General features: G+C 41.3%; 1 protein-coding gene across 2 annotated transcripts in view; it reads left to right on the forward strand.

Annotated features, from left to right (window-relative positions):
• MAPRE2 (microtubule associated protein RP/EB family member 2) overlaps positions 1-14,786 on the forward strand; it is a 106,984-nt gene that overhangs the window by 45,248 nt on the left and 46,950 nt on the right. For both annotated transcript variants that reach the window (XM_014936972.1, XM_014936973.1), the window contains one exon: positions 7,977-8,104. In XM_014936972.1, the coding sequence (XP_014792458.1) occupies positions 7,984-8,104 (121 nt within the window). In that variant the 5' untranslated portion in view covers positions 7,977-7,983. The remainder of the gene's footprint in view (positions 1-7,976; positions 8,105-14,786) is intronic.

Consider the following 14,786-nt stretch of genomic DNA (forward strand, 5'->3'; position numbering starts at 1 on the left):
TGGGTGGTGGTGGGGGGGGAAGCGGCAAAATCCCGGATAGGTCAAAACTAAATTCATTCGGTGACTTCATCTGACTCCAGCTAGTTGGATCTCATCCCTGCTGAAGCTCCCAGGCCTGCCCACGGAGTTTTCTGGACTTAAAAGGCGGAAATGGCAGGAGTCCGGGGCTGCCTGCCCTGCTGGAGCTGCTGCTGGGCTGCAGAGCAGCTGCCGTGCCCGGTGGGTTATGCCTCTGACATAGTGCCTGGGCTGCCTGGTAGCATTGGTTTTTCGTAATCAATGTTTCTAATTTGTTTTTGTCTCTTCCTTATTGGGGACAAGTGTTTCCCTGGTGTAGATGCTCAGGTGCGTGGGTGTACCTGCATGCTCTGGGGACAAGGTCTTCTCAGCTGCTGTCTTAATTGTCCGGTAAATCTGCTAAAGGACTTGTGAATCTACCTCCTGGAAATATGACTATTCATCCATCACCTAGCGGGAGCAAAAAGATAGGAAGTTCCCCTGGTTCTTGCAGAACCAAAGCTTGCTAAAACATGATGCCTCTCAAGTCAGCTTTTCCCCACCACGATGAGCGTACTCAGCGCTGCTGTTACCTTGCTTTACAGCATGTTTTTAATCTCTTAGAAATCCTCTAGTGATGAAATGCATGTATGCTTAGTAATCTCTTATTTTTCGTCAGAGGAAAAAAAATTAATAAAAGATGAATTAAAGCCCCCAGTGTTTGTTTTGGTGAATTGAGACTTTGTTGCACAGAAGATTAGATGTCGGCTTGTTCATCAGCTTTTTCAAGGCTTTCTAGTTGCAGAGTGGTCATAGATCCTCTTCTGTTTTCTAAACTGTAGGTGTTTCTAATTGCTTGGCGTTTAAAGTCTGAGAATTATTTTTCTCTGAATCAATCTTTTTTTTTTTAAATTTTATTTTAACAATCCCTTTGTCTGTTGTGAAAGGTAGACTAGTTGCCAGTATCTATTGTGAAAATTTTACAGGTTTAATGTCTTCCTTCAGGGCATCAGAGCAGCAATTCAAGCTTAAGATCTTGGAGTTGAAAGCCTGGGGTGGGGGGAGGGTAATAACTGTAAGTAGAAGTAGTTTATTTTTTTTTTTTAACATGGCAGTCTTGCCACACTTACGTTCCTCTCATTCAGCCCACTTCAAAGGCTTTTTTGTGGTTCTCCATTAGTAAAACGCCTTCTTAATTTGTAGCAACATTCATTTTATACTGAAATTTTTGCATCCTTTCCCCACGTTAACGAGAGCCTGTTCAGCACCGAGCACTGCTCTTGCTCTGTTGGACTGAGGTGCAGTTTGGGCGTGCTGTGTGTTGCTGTGATTTGCTCCTAACCAGGCAGAAGGAGTATCCCCTTGTGGAAATGGTGGTGGCCAAAGAGTCTGAATTGCTTCCATTTTGTGTAGGCCGTCAATGTCTGCCTTTCTTGAATCCCTGTACTGTGTCAAGAATGTATTTTTTTAGTTGACATTCGTTTACTCATAGAAACTGATAAGGATATGCAAATACTTTCAGCAGCCGTTAAGGTATCATGTAGTTAAGTGTAAATATTGCATTGTACTTCTGGTCTCAAAGGTCAACCCTAAAGAAAAAATTGCTGTGGAGACATGCCGTTATGTATTACATTGCCATACCATTTCAGTGGCAGCAGGAAGAATGAAGGAATGTGGAAGAAATTAAAAAAAAAAACAACACTTTCTTATGCTGTACAAATGTGACTGGCAGACCAAAAAAAATCAAATTCAAGCAAGTCGGTGAATGTGGCTTGTCCTCCTCAGGTGCCCTAAAATATTCTAAGCACTATATAATTTTCTTGGAATTTCTAACTGTTCTTTTGATTTCAATGATCTACCCTAATTTCATAACTGCTTAGTGAATAAACTTAAAATTATTTTGTAAAATGTATGCAGTAGACAGTGTAATGCATTGCTAGTTATTGAGCCATCTCAGAGGGTTTGGCTCAAACTGTGTGTATTGTTTGAATATAGTGTTTTTCAGATTTGGGGGAGCTGAAAGTCTGGAAAACAACCAGTATTTTTTTTTTGCCTCACAGATAATGCGTTTCTGGGGGGTTTTAATTTTTCTAAAGCTGTGTGTATCACAAAACAAAATTACCAGCAGTCTTTTAACTTGCTCAGATCTGGGTCTAAACCAGTCCTTGAGACCCGTCATAAACATTTATGCAGGTCAGAACATCCCAGTGTTGGCAGGCAGCCGCTAATTTAAGAGAACAAAACATAAAACATGCCTTAAATCCAATCAAAGTAAATCTCCAGTATTCTGAACTCACTTGCATTTAAATAGGGGACTGTAATGAGAACAACAGAAAATATGATGTTTGTGTTTAATAGAGATCCTGCAACATCCAAGCAATCAAACTGTACACAGATTGCCTCAGTCGTGTCTAGACTCTGTAGCCTGCTTCACAAATCATTTTAGGTCTTTCAAGTCAGATCCGTGTTGTGAAGCTAAAATAGCATTCAGAAGTGAACGAAATACATGGATAATAAAAGATTTTTAACAATTTAGGGCCGTTTAGTAATGTGAGAACAATCCATTAGAGATTTGACGCTCTGCATTTTAAAAGATGCGAATTTCTCCCAATATTATAACCAGAGGATCCTTTTCTCCTTTTTTTTTTTTTTTTTTTTTTTCCAGGGCAATACCTCATTGTGATAAACCTTGAGCTGTTTGAGATTCTGACTAGATAGAGCCTTTATGTCGCTTGCTGCCAATACTGTTTGAGTTGGGGTGCTCTGCTGGGGGGGCCCTGGCCGTGGCCATTCCATTTGCTGTGGGAGTGCAGCATAAGCTGAAAGGGAGCTGTGCTGGGGCTTCTCCTGTTATTTTTCTGTCCTTCTGGTAAAGACAGCTTCGAGCGTAACTGGCTCCTCCTGGCTATGGTGAAGGCTGCGTGCAGTGAATGCTAAAGCAGCAGGGAAGGTCCAGCTGCAAATCACCTGCCATTTCAGCGTGACAGGAATCCTCCTCCTGCAGGGATGCAGCCGCTGAGGCTGGCAGGGCTCTTCCTTCAGGGCTTTGTGTTTTGCAGTAGCTTTCACCTAGAAATCCTTTCAAACAGGATCTGCAGCCGTCTCTCTCAGCTATATCTTCGCCTTTTTGCTGTATCTTCTGCTTCAGTAAGTTTTTTTTGTGTGGTATCTGTTGTTTTACTGGCGGTGTCTATCCTGATGGGATCAGGTGCCAGCTTCCAGAAGGCTCCTCTTTCGTATCCTCACACAGGCTCTCTGTGGCGTTTAAAACCTTAACGTTGTACCCTGCCTGATGGTACAAAATGTGAAGGCCTTGCAGGTTCAGAGGTGGTGGCACGTGTGATGGGTTGTTATGCTGCAGACAGATTTATTGCTGTAATCCCTCCAGCTTCACCGTTATTACTGGTTTGGCGTAGTACAGCTTCTGCTGTCAACAACCGTTAGCATCTCCCCGGAAAAATAAATATGCCTCTTGCAAAACCGTCCTTAAGCACAGCTGGATAACACCTTGTAACAGCTGCAGTTATCCTGAGCAAGAGCAGTGGAAAATACCTAATAGCTGAATGCTCGGTGCCGCATGTAAGGCCTTAAAAAATTAATACTCCTCTGGGTGTGACGTTTACCACTGGACATGCTGAGCCAGTGTATTTCTGATTTGGGGAAGCTGCTTCAGCATATATATGATTTTCAGCACCTTAAGGAATCCTCTGAACTCAGCTCTGTGGTGTTTAGCTGTTCAGGGTGAAGGGTTTTTCTGGAAGGGCCTGGATTAATATGTGAAGACTCTTCCATGGCTTGTTCGTATTTATTGGGGATTTGAATTTCGCTTTCTTATAAGTAAAACAAGGCAGAGGCCTTTGTGGTTAGGCAGTACTGTAACAGCCAGAGGTTTTTAGTCTCCACTTGCGTGTTCTGAAGTGGGGGGTGTCATGTCCTATCTTCAGTCTTCTTGTAGTTGCTGTAGAATTGCCAGGCATCTCTATGGAAGGTGAAAACTTAAAGATTTCAGTGAGGTAGATGCTGATTTTCAGGCTTGTATAAGCCTCATCGCAGCCTTATGCTTGAGAGCCTTCAGCCTAAACAAAGGAAAGCCTAACAAGCCGAAAATGTAAATAATATTACTGGGAAGAAGTAGCATATTAGGACATACAAATAAGTTGTTAGCTACTTGGCTCTTCAGAGAGTACAGCCTGTGAGTCTCCACCTGTCCAGCTGTTCTCTTGTGTTGCCTTACAGATGTTTATTAATACGTGTTTGGAATCTGGATGAAGTTTTTGAAAGCAGTTCAGCACATGGGGAACTGGGTTCTGGAGAAAACTCATGCCCGGCTGTGGGTGTCAAGTGCCCAGGTTCTTGTCTGTCACTGAACATGGCAGCTCCCCTGCCTATGCCCAGCTGTTCTTTTTTTCTTCTCTGTTGTGTGTGTTTTGTTTTTTTCTTTTTTTTTTTTCTTTCAAAGTTTGCCTGTGTGGCAAACAGGATATGTGTGTATCTGAGCACCAAATTAGAACGTGCTTACTGTAAAGGAAACCTTTCCCAGCTGAGTTTATTTAAAACATAACCATGAGGAGGGTGGGGGACAGAAGAAGCAAAAACATGGTGAACTCTTGCAAGAGATGGAAAGCCACGGTGAACTCTTCCAAGAGAAGAGGTCATGGAAGGTTCAGATGTATGTTAACAAGTCACTGAGGATAAATGGCAATGGCCATTTGGTGGTTGAATGGGTTTTTTTAAACAGAAATTCTGATTCATTTTGCATGCATTTGTTTAAAATTGTATTGATACACCGTCATGCTTATCTCTTGTGTGAATGTGAAGCTATTGTCTCTAACACATAGCCTGAACTTCCGTTTGACCCATAGATCGTAATTCATGTGCAGACACAACATAAGTTATATCACAGATATCCGTCAGGGTATCATTGTAAAATTCAAGGTTATCCATTTACTCGCTGTTTCCTGAAGCAGAGTTCTCCATCCCATGCACTGCAGCAGAGGAGGTTGGTTGCTCTCCTGTCACTTGCAGAAGGATGGGTATTTGTCTTTGCAATTGCTTTTGGAAGAAGATGATGAGGGAATTTCTGCTTCCTTCCTGCGTGTGGATTTTCTTGATCTTTTTAACAGAACAGACTTGCCACTTTCACTACTGGTAGCTGATGGTTGTTCTGAGTTCTACCTGGCCTCGAGAGGACAATTAAAATTTGGATGAAGTAGTGGCAATTGCAGATCTGAGTAGCTTTATTTCAAATGTTAGCATCTAAATAGCCTCAGTTTCTTTAGAAGTGAGTGGACTGTTCCATATGGGTCTCTTGGTTTAATATTAAACTCACTATTCTGAATCTGAAGTGAATATTAAAGACACTATCAAGCTGTAACTTGAGCTGATCTTGCAAACAGCACTGAACATGTTAGTTCAGTAGGGACAGCGATGGTATCTTTCTGTTAGTTTCTTGTCTATATAAAAAGGTTAGGAATAATAAAATAAAAACCATGCTAACAGTGACAGTTTAAACTTCAGATGCTATTAATACCAAAGGTGCTGTTTGCCTTTGTGCAGTGCTCAGTCCCTTCTATGTTGATGTTGAAGATAAGCTTTCCCAGCTAGCCGTTATGGTGTGGTTTCACGAGCATCCTGATGTTAAGATAAGCTTTCCCAGCTAGCCGTTATGGTGTGGTTTCACGAGTAAAAGGACACTCCCTGTTTCTAAAACTTTGTTCCTAGCGCTCGGTTCAATCCAAGCACTCAGTGTGTGCCAAGAGAACGACCTTTGCTAACTGTTACAGTGAATACAGTGCTGTGTTTGTACAATTAGCTGTGCTGTCTGGGAGCCTGCAGGAAGAACTGCACAGATTGGAGAGAGGCTGGTTTCTTCCGTAATGTGGAGGTGCCTGTACAGAAGTGGGTAGAGGGGCACCCTGGTTCAAAATGAATTTGCTGGCAGTAGTAGCCTGACTATCAGAGCATGAATTTTTTTAGGACTGCTTTCCCTTACCGATCTGTCACTGTTGTCTTTTTTTTATATAAATAATTTTTTTCTTTCTCATCAGGCAAGCTTGGAAATGTTATGGTTTGGATCTTAATGTCAGTAGATGGGGACAATTTGAACAATCTTATGTGCTTGTGAAATTTGTTTTGTGGAAGGTGACCTATATTATGAACTTTGTCATCTTGTATTCTAAATATATTCCCTGCTGTGCATACTTATACACTTATGTTACTGTGTCAGATTTCATGCTGGTGGAGTGTTTTTTTTTTACACTTATTACCTGGGTTGCTCCACCTGAAAAATGGATGGAGTTAACCTCAGAGAACCTGCAGTGGTCTCTGCAGAATTGTTTATCAAGCTTCAGTCAGTCAACATCTTTGCAGATTATCAATGGAAATAGCCCACGCAGATCCCACAGGGGAGATCCTGCTCTCTTTCACTGTGGGAGAAGGTTGAGGTCCAAGGCTGAGGTGGCAGGACTGGCACCAAAGCTGGCCAGTTAGATCTTAGCTACAAGGTGTCTCTAGAGACAAAAGGTGTGTAGTCCCCACCAAACCCTTTCTTTCCAAGAATAATAGCGCAACTTTGACTATTTGATCGTTTCTGAGACACCTCACACTCAGTCTTGGGAACATTATTATTCTTTTCATGAATGAACTTGACTCTGCTCTTTTGAAACTATTGGTGAGATAAACTTGAATGTGCTGATATTTTCCCTTGACAATGTCTTGCAACAGAAAGATGTGCCTCATGTAGAATAATGGAATAAGATGGAGTGGTATGCTTTTCCAGTCGATGCACATGGGGACTGCTGATAAAAGCTACTATGAATTAGACCTACTTGCAGGAAGGGACCTTGGCTAACTAGAAGGACCTATTTAAGATGATGTGGCTATGAAAATTTTCAGCAGAGTGCCATTTTCCAAGGTCTTGATGAAATGTTGCTTGAACACCATCTGAAACTGTTTGGCTGTGTTCAAGGAGGACTGCTGGCGTGACCAGTGAGTGAAGATCTGACTTTATAAGAGACTCGGAGGATTGATTTGTTTAATCTAGCCTACCTGGGCATTGGGACAGACTCCTGAGTGCTGTCCCTAACGCATTATGAAATCAGCTCTGGGGAAGAAAAAGCCATTAGAGATGGAGGATGATGTTGGCAGAAGAACAAATGGGTTTAAGCTGAGAGGAAGTGTTGCGAATGATTTAGAGAAATCAGGCTCCGCAACAGCTTTCCAACCAGACAGCTGGGAGTGCAAGTCTCAGTTATTTTCAGGATAGAGGTTGGTAATTTGATAAAATAGGTTATCTGGTATTTACTCTGTGACTGTTTTAATATCTGAATTAATAATCCAAAAGGTCTCTGTCCCAGTAAGAAATCAGTATTTGAGTAAGTAGAACAGCTATATCTCCTAGATGTTATCTGAAAATTAGATGCTGGTTTAAGCAGTCTGATCATCCTGCAGTGGCAAAAAACTGATGGATAGAGGTTGGATCACTCTATTATTGCAGCAGTATGTGACACAATCCCAGGTCTGCCCAGAGAGTTTGTGGAGTCTCCTTCTGTGGAGATACTCAAAACATGCGTTCCTGTCCAACCTGCTCTAGCTGAACCTGTTTTGGCGGGGGGGTTGGACTAGATGATCTCCAAAGGTCCCTTCCAACCCCTATCATGCTGTGATTCTGTGTCTCTCTGATCCTGTCTGTGTATCTTTAGGCTATATATGACTCTTCTTTCCCTACCTTGTTAGCATTAAGCAGAATGCTGTAGGTTTGTATGTTCAAGTTCACAGTGATAGCCAGAGAAATATGTTCATATATTCCAAGCATCATCAAAGCATAAAAATTAAGCCTCCTTTCTATATAAATAAGAAAACGTTCTGCAGTGATGCAGCTTTTCCTTTTTCTTTTTTTTTTTTTTTTAAGTGTAAATTCATTGTATACAGAAAACAATCACCAAGATGTCAAAATATTTTTTTTGTCCTTTTTTTCCTAGTTGGGGAATGGCGGTCAACGTGTACTCTACCTCTATAACCCAAGAGACTATGAGCAGACATGACATCATCGCATGGGTTAATGATATATTAGCTTTAAACTACACAAAAGTCGAACAACTCTGTTCAGGTAAGAAAGCGCGGTATGGTCTGCAAATGTTTATTTTAAAACCACTTTAAAAGTCTGATTTGTTGAAAATAGATAACTTTTAAGTTTGACATGAAACAGTTACTCTGAGGAAAGAGACTAATATATGTGCAAAGGAAGCATTTTTGCATTCATGTTAATCATGGAAAGATAAGGTGCCTTGAGAAAGCCTAACAAATGCAGAGGTGAATGGGACGAATGTAGCAGAAGATACACTGAAGTAATAAAAAGGTTGACTAAGCAAGAAAATAGTACAGTGATAAGCTTTTTTGTTTTAAAGCTACCCGGGTGGTATCTTTTCAAATGGAGACTGGCATAGCTGAAAGAGAGACAAATAGGGAACCCGCATTCCGGGTGAACAAAATTCTCCAGCACCTTTTCCTTCCTGGTAGGGGTCCTCAAATCCCTGCTGGTGTTTGCAGGAAAAGAACACAAGTGTGGCTGTGAAGAAAAAATACAGATTTGAGGAAGTGCTGTGAGGGTTTTAGATGTCTGTCAAGAAAATCTGCCCGTTTCTCTTTAAATGTAACTGAACTCTCGTTGTAAGTAAATTTGGTAATTAGCCCTGGAAAAAATGGGTAATGGTTTGGACATTTTGGTTAATCAGAGTGGCAACTTCAAGATACGTGTTAAACAGCAGGGTCTGTAACTAGATGATGACTAGAAATGACACAAAGGCTGACGTTTCACTGAGAATACAGATGCCCCTGGGGAGTGATTCTTTCTGATTTCCTACTGTGATTTTTAAATTTGGAGATGTTTGTGTTGGAGGAGATCTAACTTAGATTGCTACTTCCAGACAACTGACATGCTGGGAATATCTTACTTATGAAGACAATGCTCTAAGTACATAGAACTTGAAACCACATTACCACATTTCAGCTATTTACTGGTCCATCTGAAATGCACAAATGGGGCCTTATATTCATATATTTGAATTTACCCACCATTCTGGGTAAATTTTCTGTCTCAGATGTTCCCTGAAAGATATAGAAAATCCTTTCAGGATGATAACCTCATAGCCTACTCCTTAAAATTTAAAAAAAAAACAAATCTCAGCTGCAAAAGCAGTCTTGCATGCTTTCAGGCTTGCACAATGCCTATAAAATTGAGTTTGAAAAGATGCAAGTTAAAGTGCATGTAAGTAACTAATATAAACTAAGTAACTAAAGACATAGAACATAGGAAATAACGTTTTTAACAGTTATTAAACTTGAAATTGAAACGGTCTATTTAGCTGCTGTTACATTCACATGTCCGGAAGTTAGCCTAAGTATTTTCTTTTGCTGAATTATACATCAAAAACATACTTGTGAGGATGTGTGCGCACATGTGTGTAAATATGGGTGTAGCTATATATAGGTATACACACACACTTATAAGGAGATAGAAAGATAGGAGAAAATGGACATTTCCATCCCAAAATACCCAGTGTTGGCCATTGTTTGAAACAGGAAGCATACTAGACAAGTTATTGACTTGTTCCTGCATAGCTATTTATGTGCTCATAAATAGTTGAAAGGAAGCTTTTGAAGTGAATGCTCCATCAAGTTAAATGTGTGTGGGCTTACAAAACAAGACAAAGACCAGAAAAAAAAAACCAACCAAACCCTGAACTCTTTCCCGAAATAGGGAATAGGTAATCTAAGAAAATTTTGTTTATGCAGAATACAGTGAGTTAAAGATACTTAAGATCAGACTGAGAGACTTCAGCAGTTGGGGCAGGCAGGAGGAAAGCCTGGAAATTGTCACAAACCCACCGTCCCATTTCATTACACAGCTTCTTATACAACTTTTTCTGTGACCTCCAGTGAGGATTTTGGGACACACCACAAGGGAAAAACTGAAAAAGGGTCGTCTCATTAGAGCTGTTACTCCATCCTGTATAAAATTAAATCCTTTCTTCCTTTAGAACTTCCTGGATTGTGTTGGTTGTTATTGTTACCTGATGCTTTTTCATTCGTACCTTAACAGGTCAAAGGTGTAAACACAAATATCCCCATTTGGTTTGATAGTCGAGCTCGATACTTAGTCTTGTTTTTTGCATCACAATTTCGTTGCTCATCACAATCCCAGAAGGAGCTTTAAGAGTTCCTTATCTGAAGGAGCATTCCTAGCGCAGCCCTTCCTGTGGTCCAGAGGACTTTACTCTCTGAACTGATGAATCTAAACTCTGTGAGATTATTGCAGACCCTAGAGCACAGTGGCCTTACAGGGTAGGTCCTTTCCATTTCAGACTGGATAGTCTGATTCTCACATGCAAGACACATCCATGTAGGGATTGAAGGCAGATGGACAAAAAGCTTTGGGAATCTTTCTGTATGTGATATAGTTTACCCTGTAAACTCCAATTAATTTATTTAATGTACATATAGTTTACTTAGTGTAGTTTACAGGATGGAACCTAGGAGAACAGTAGCAGGAATGACCAGCCAGTAACAGGCAGAGCACCAACAAGTGTGGTAGCAGTTTGAGAACGGCCCATCTAACTCATTCATGCTGGCGTTCCTCTGGCTGGTGTTCCTTGAAGCGTTGGCAGCTTTCATGCAGCTTAATATTAGTTTCCAAAAATATAAGCATTTCTCCAGGACTTCAAAGAGAAGGAATATGTGGGGAAACTCTTTACAACTGTTAAGCATTTTGCAGCATTAACAGGGAGCTGCAGCGTAACTGAATTTTCATAACTTCCTTTAAAATTGTATGGACACTTTCTTTTTCTTTTTTTTTTTAAAGATTTGTCATGCTGTTATGTGACTATTCAGTTCTTGTTCATTTTTGTTAATAAGGAGCAATTGAAAGGCCAGGAAAAGCGGGGGAGGGAAGGGGGAGGATGCTAAATCTGAATGAAAAGCTCAAAGGCGTTGCTTTTAGGAGGCATGAGCTATGTAGAGGTGGCATTCCCTCGTGGTCAGCACCTGGCTGTGAGACCTCACGGGTGCCCATGTTTTGCAGCCAACCTAGCAATAATTTTCGTTGGCGTTGGACATAGTTTTGGACATTCTGAGCTTAAGCAAGAAGGTATAATGTGACATTCTGCCTTTTAGTAAAGGCTTTATTCAGAGCTTACCTCAAGCTTAATGTGACAGTTCATAATAAAGACACAAAAAGCAATCAGACCTTCTTCTCACTGCTGTGGAGATGTAGCTTAGATAATACAGACGCTGTAGCAATACCCGCCTAGTCCCCAGTTGCCAGTTACAGGAACAGAGCTGCTGGGATGAGGAGCAGCAAAGGAAGAGACGGGCTTAGTCATGAAGTGTTTGCATTCTTTGGGAGTCTTAGATGTGTTTTTGTCTCTGCTAAGTAGGCCGAGCAAAGCGCAGTGTCCCCTGAGCTTTCTGAATGCCTGCTGTAGTTGTGATGTGCCAAAAAGGCCAGGTTATGGATGGGTGCAGCCCTGGAGAGTCTAAATTTAGTCTGCAGCTCCTCTGGTAATTCAGTTTTGACAACCCGAGAAAGAAAATCTTTCTGAGCATCTCAAAGCAATACAATTCTCTTCACTTTAGGTGAGTGTCATTTTTTGTCAGCTTTTGGTTTCCGGGTTTGACTTCCTGTGGGATTGTTAACCCGAATATGAAATTTATAACCCATGGTTCTCATTGAAGGCATAATGTGTTGCCTTTAGAGGGGCATTAGACTTGAGAGCATTTAATTTGACACATGCGTGGAAAATAATAGAGAACAACTGAGTGGATTTCATGTAGCAGGATCCCACGTGCAACACCCATAGGCTTGGGAAACAGGAGTCTCAAATGAATCAATGACACTGGTTGTTTCTTAGGAGTCATGCTATTTTTGTAATGAATACGCAGTGGCTTTTTAAAAAGAATTCTGACTAAACAGCTTATAACTGAATTTCTTTACTAAGACTGTTTTTCATCTGTAGGGAATACCAAGTGTTACAGGGCTTTTCGTGAGTGTTTGGCTGCTACATGAGAGCATATTCAAAATAAGAGTCAGGCAGGAGAATACAGAGGGCTTGCATATGAATTAAAAAGCAACAATACAAAGTCTACAAGCTATATAAATTAAGAGCAAGGAGGATAGAAGTGGTAAATGTATATAGAAAGGAAAACGCATCCTGAAGTGAGGTATAATTTCTGGCTAAGCTTATACTTGTCTGATCCTTTGAGTTAAGGAGATAGAGAATCTTTCCCCCCCACACCTCCTGCACTTGAAAATTCTCAGTAGAATTATAAATTTGCAAATTGTCTGGCCTCCAGTGCATACAGACCTTCTGTCTTTCAGGATTTGTATGCAAGGATTAAGTGTGGGGTGTTTTGTTTTGTTTTCCTTGCTTTTAATAAATGCACATATTATAAAGAGAGCACGCGGTTTGGCAGTCTCAAACTTTAGACTGTGATGCTGTCTCTGCAGATGCCGTGGGTGCTGCCACAGGGAGTTTTTCATGTGGTGACTGCTGTAGCTAGTGCTGTATCTAAGTTGGCATCCCTCCTGTGAAAATGTGTAGTCCCTTTTTACGTGCATTTTGTTTGGTACTCCACTGCTGTGATCTCAGAGGAAGGCGGGCAGTGTGATGATGGGGCAGATGTTGTTCTTTGTGTGACTTTGCGTTGCCTTTCCGGCTGAGGATTTAGGGGAGAGCCCCTGTGGGCAGTTACCCCTTGCGACTGGTGCTGTGTGGGGAGGAGGGTCATTCCCAGCTTGTGGAGGGGTGTCCGAGGTGTTCTGCTCCTGTTCTGCTTCCAGTGGGGCTCTGTGATGTGGGGATGGCCACTAGTTCTGTTTGCAAGGTGGCCGTTGTGCCCTCAGCATCACCCAGCCACAGACTCCTCTATGGCAGCAGGGAGAGGATGCCAGGCACTGAGAGCCTCCTGCACACTGCAAAGATCTCTCTGAGCAGGGCTGAGGGGAAGGTGGTACTGGCCAGACAAGAGAGATGGTAACAAGGTCTTTTTTTCTGCGTTTCATTTGTGTGTATATATATATATACACATTCAAATGGGGTGTATTCTGTAGTTAACTGAATAGGATTTGTTTTTTCATGTCTCAGTGTATCTTTCACTGAATTTCACTGAACTCAGATATTGTCTATATTATTGTCTATATATTTATATTGTCTTGTCTATATTAATCCATAGCATGTGTATTGCTAAAATCCGCCTTCCAATACCTAAAGGGTGCCTACAGGATTTGCTCAGTGTCTGTATTAATCCGTAACATTTGTATTGCTAAAATCTGCCTTCCAATACCTAAAGGGTGCCTACAGGAAGATGGTGAGGGACTCTTTGTCATGGAGTGTAGCAATAGGACAAGGGGTAATGGATTTAAACTGAAAGAGGGGAGATTTAGATTAGATATTAGGAAGAAGTTCTTTCCAGTGAGAGTGGTGAGACACTGGAACAGGTTGCCCAGAGAAGCTGTGGATGCCCCATCCCTGGAGGTGTTCAAGGCCAGGCTGGATGGGGCTTTGAGCAACCTGCTCTAGTGGGAGGTGTCTAGGGGGTTGGAACTCGATGATTTTTAAGGTCCCTTCCAAGACAAACCATTCTATGTCCCTGCTGGAGCAGAATCATAGAACCATAGCATTTGGTACCAGCATGATTTCCCTACAACACCGTCTGCCTAGTGCTCTTCCAACCCAACCATTCTATGTCCCTGCTGGAGCAGAACCATAGAACCATAGCATTTGGTCCCAGCGTGATTTCCCTACAACACCGTCTGCCTAGTGCCTGCAAAGCTGAAGCATGTTTCAACATTGGTGGTTTGGGGTTTTTTCCAGTTTGCAGCCTTGCAAAGGCTGAGTCTCTAGAGCAACTTGGAAACATGATTAAAACATGGCTTGATCCCATTTGCACTCTGTAACCAAGCCATGTTTCAAGGAACTGGCATGTTGTCCTGAGGTCATGCAATGTAGAATGCGTAGCGTCAATGACTCTCTGATGTCTTCCATATGATGTTTAGGATTAGAGGGATAGAATGGATGTTAATGATTGGATTTAAGATCATTTCCAAAACTTTCTGAGGAAGCTTGCAAAGCAGTATCACAAGATTTTCAGGCAATAATGTGATTTTTTTTTTTTTCAAATGTCATTCATTAAGAATTCAGGAGAAATAGAACTTAAGCAAGGTTTTTGCTTTTTAAAATTATTATTTAATTACAGCACGCAGTCAGTTACTTGATCTCCCTCCTTTGGAAAGAGCTTGTTAGATTTTACGTGCTATGTTTTTTTTTTAGGAATGATGAGTTATGCAGCTATTTTAAGTTAAGTGGGAACTATGTTTTCTGAAATTGTTCTGATCTTCCTGTTTAAAAATTAATGAATTCCAAAATAAATTATTGCTAAAAATTAAGTATTAAAAACTCTGCTGTGTATAATTTATGAGCAGTTTAATGATTTACATATTTAGGAAAAAGAGAATACAAGTTAACACAGGGGAAACCTCCCTCCCACATGCATTATTTGAAATGATCAGTGGATATTCTACATTGTGGCATACAAAAGCCTCACCTGTGTGGAATAGGACTTTCTGAAGCAGATGTCATTCAGATGCATGTATCTTGGTGAGCATCAGTAAGGTTGGTGGGAAGTATGCAGTTCTGCAGGCTGGTTCCTGTGGTGGCAGCGCTGCTTTCAGAAGCTCCCATCTGTATGCAGGCCCTCACTCTGCCCTCATTGAGGCAGCTGTGCTCATGCAACTG

This window comes from Calidris pugnax, unplaced genomic scaffold, assembly GCF_001431845.1.
Source record: "Calidris pugnax isolate Ruff unplaced genomic scaffold, ASM143184v1 scaffold51, whole genome shotgun sequence".
NCBI classification, from domain to species: Eukaryota; Metazoa; Chordata; class Aves; order Charadriiformes; family Scolopacidae; genus Calidris; species Calidris pugnax.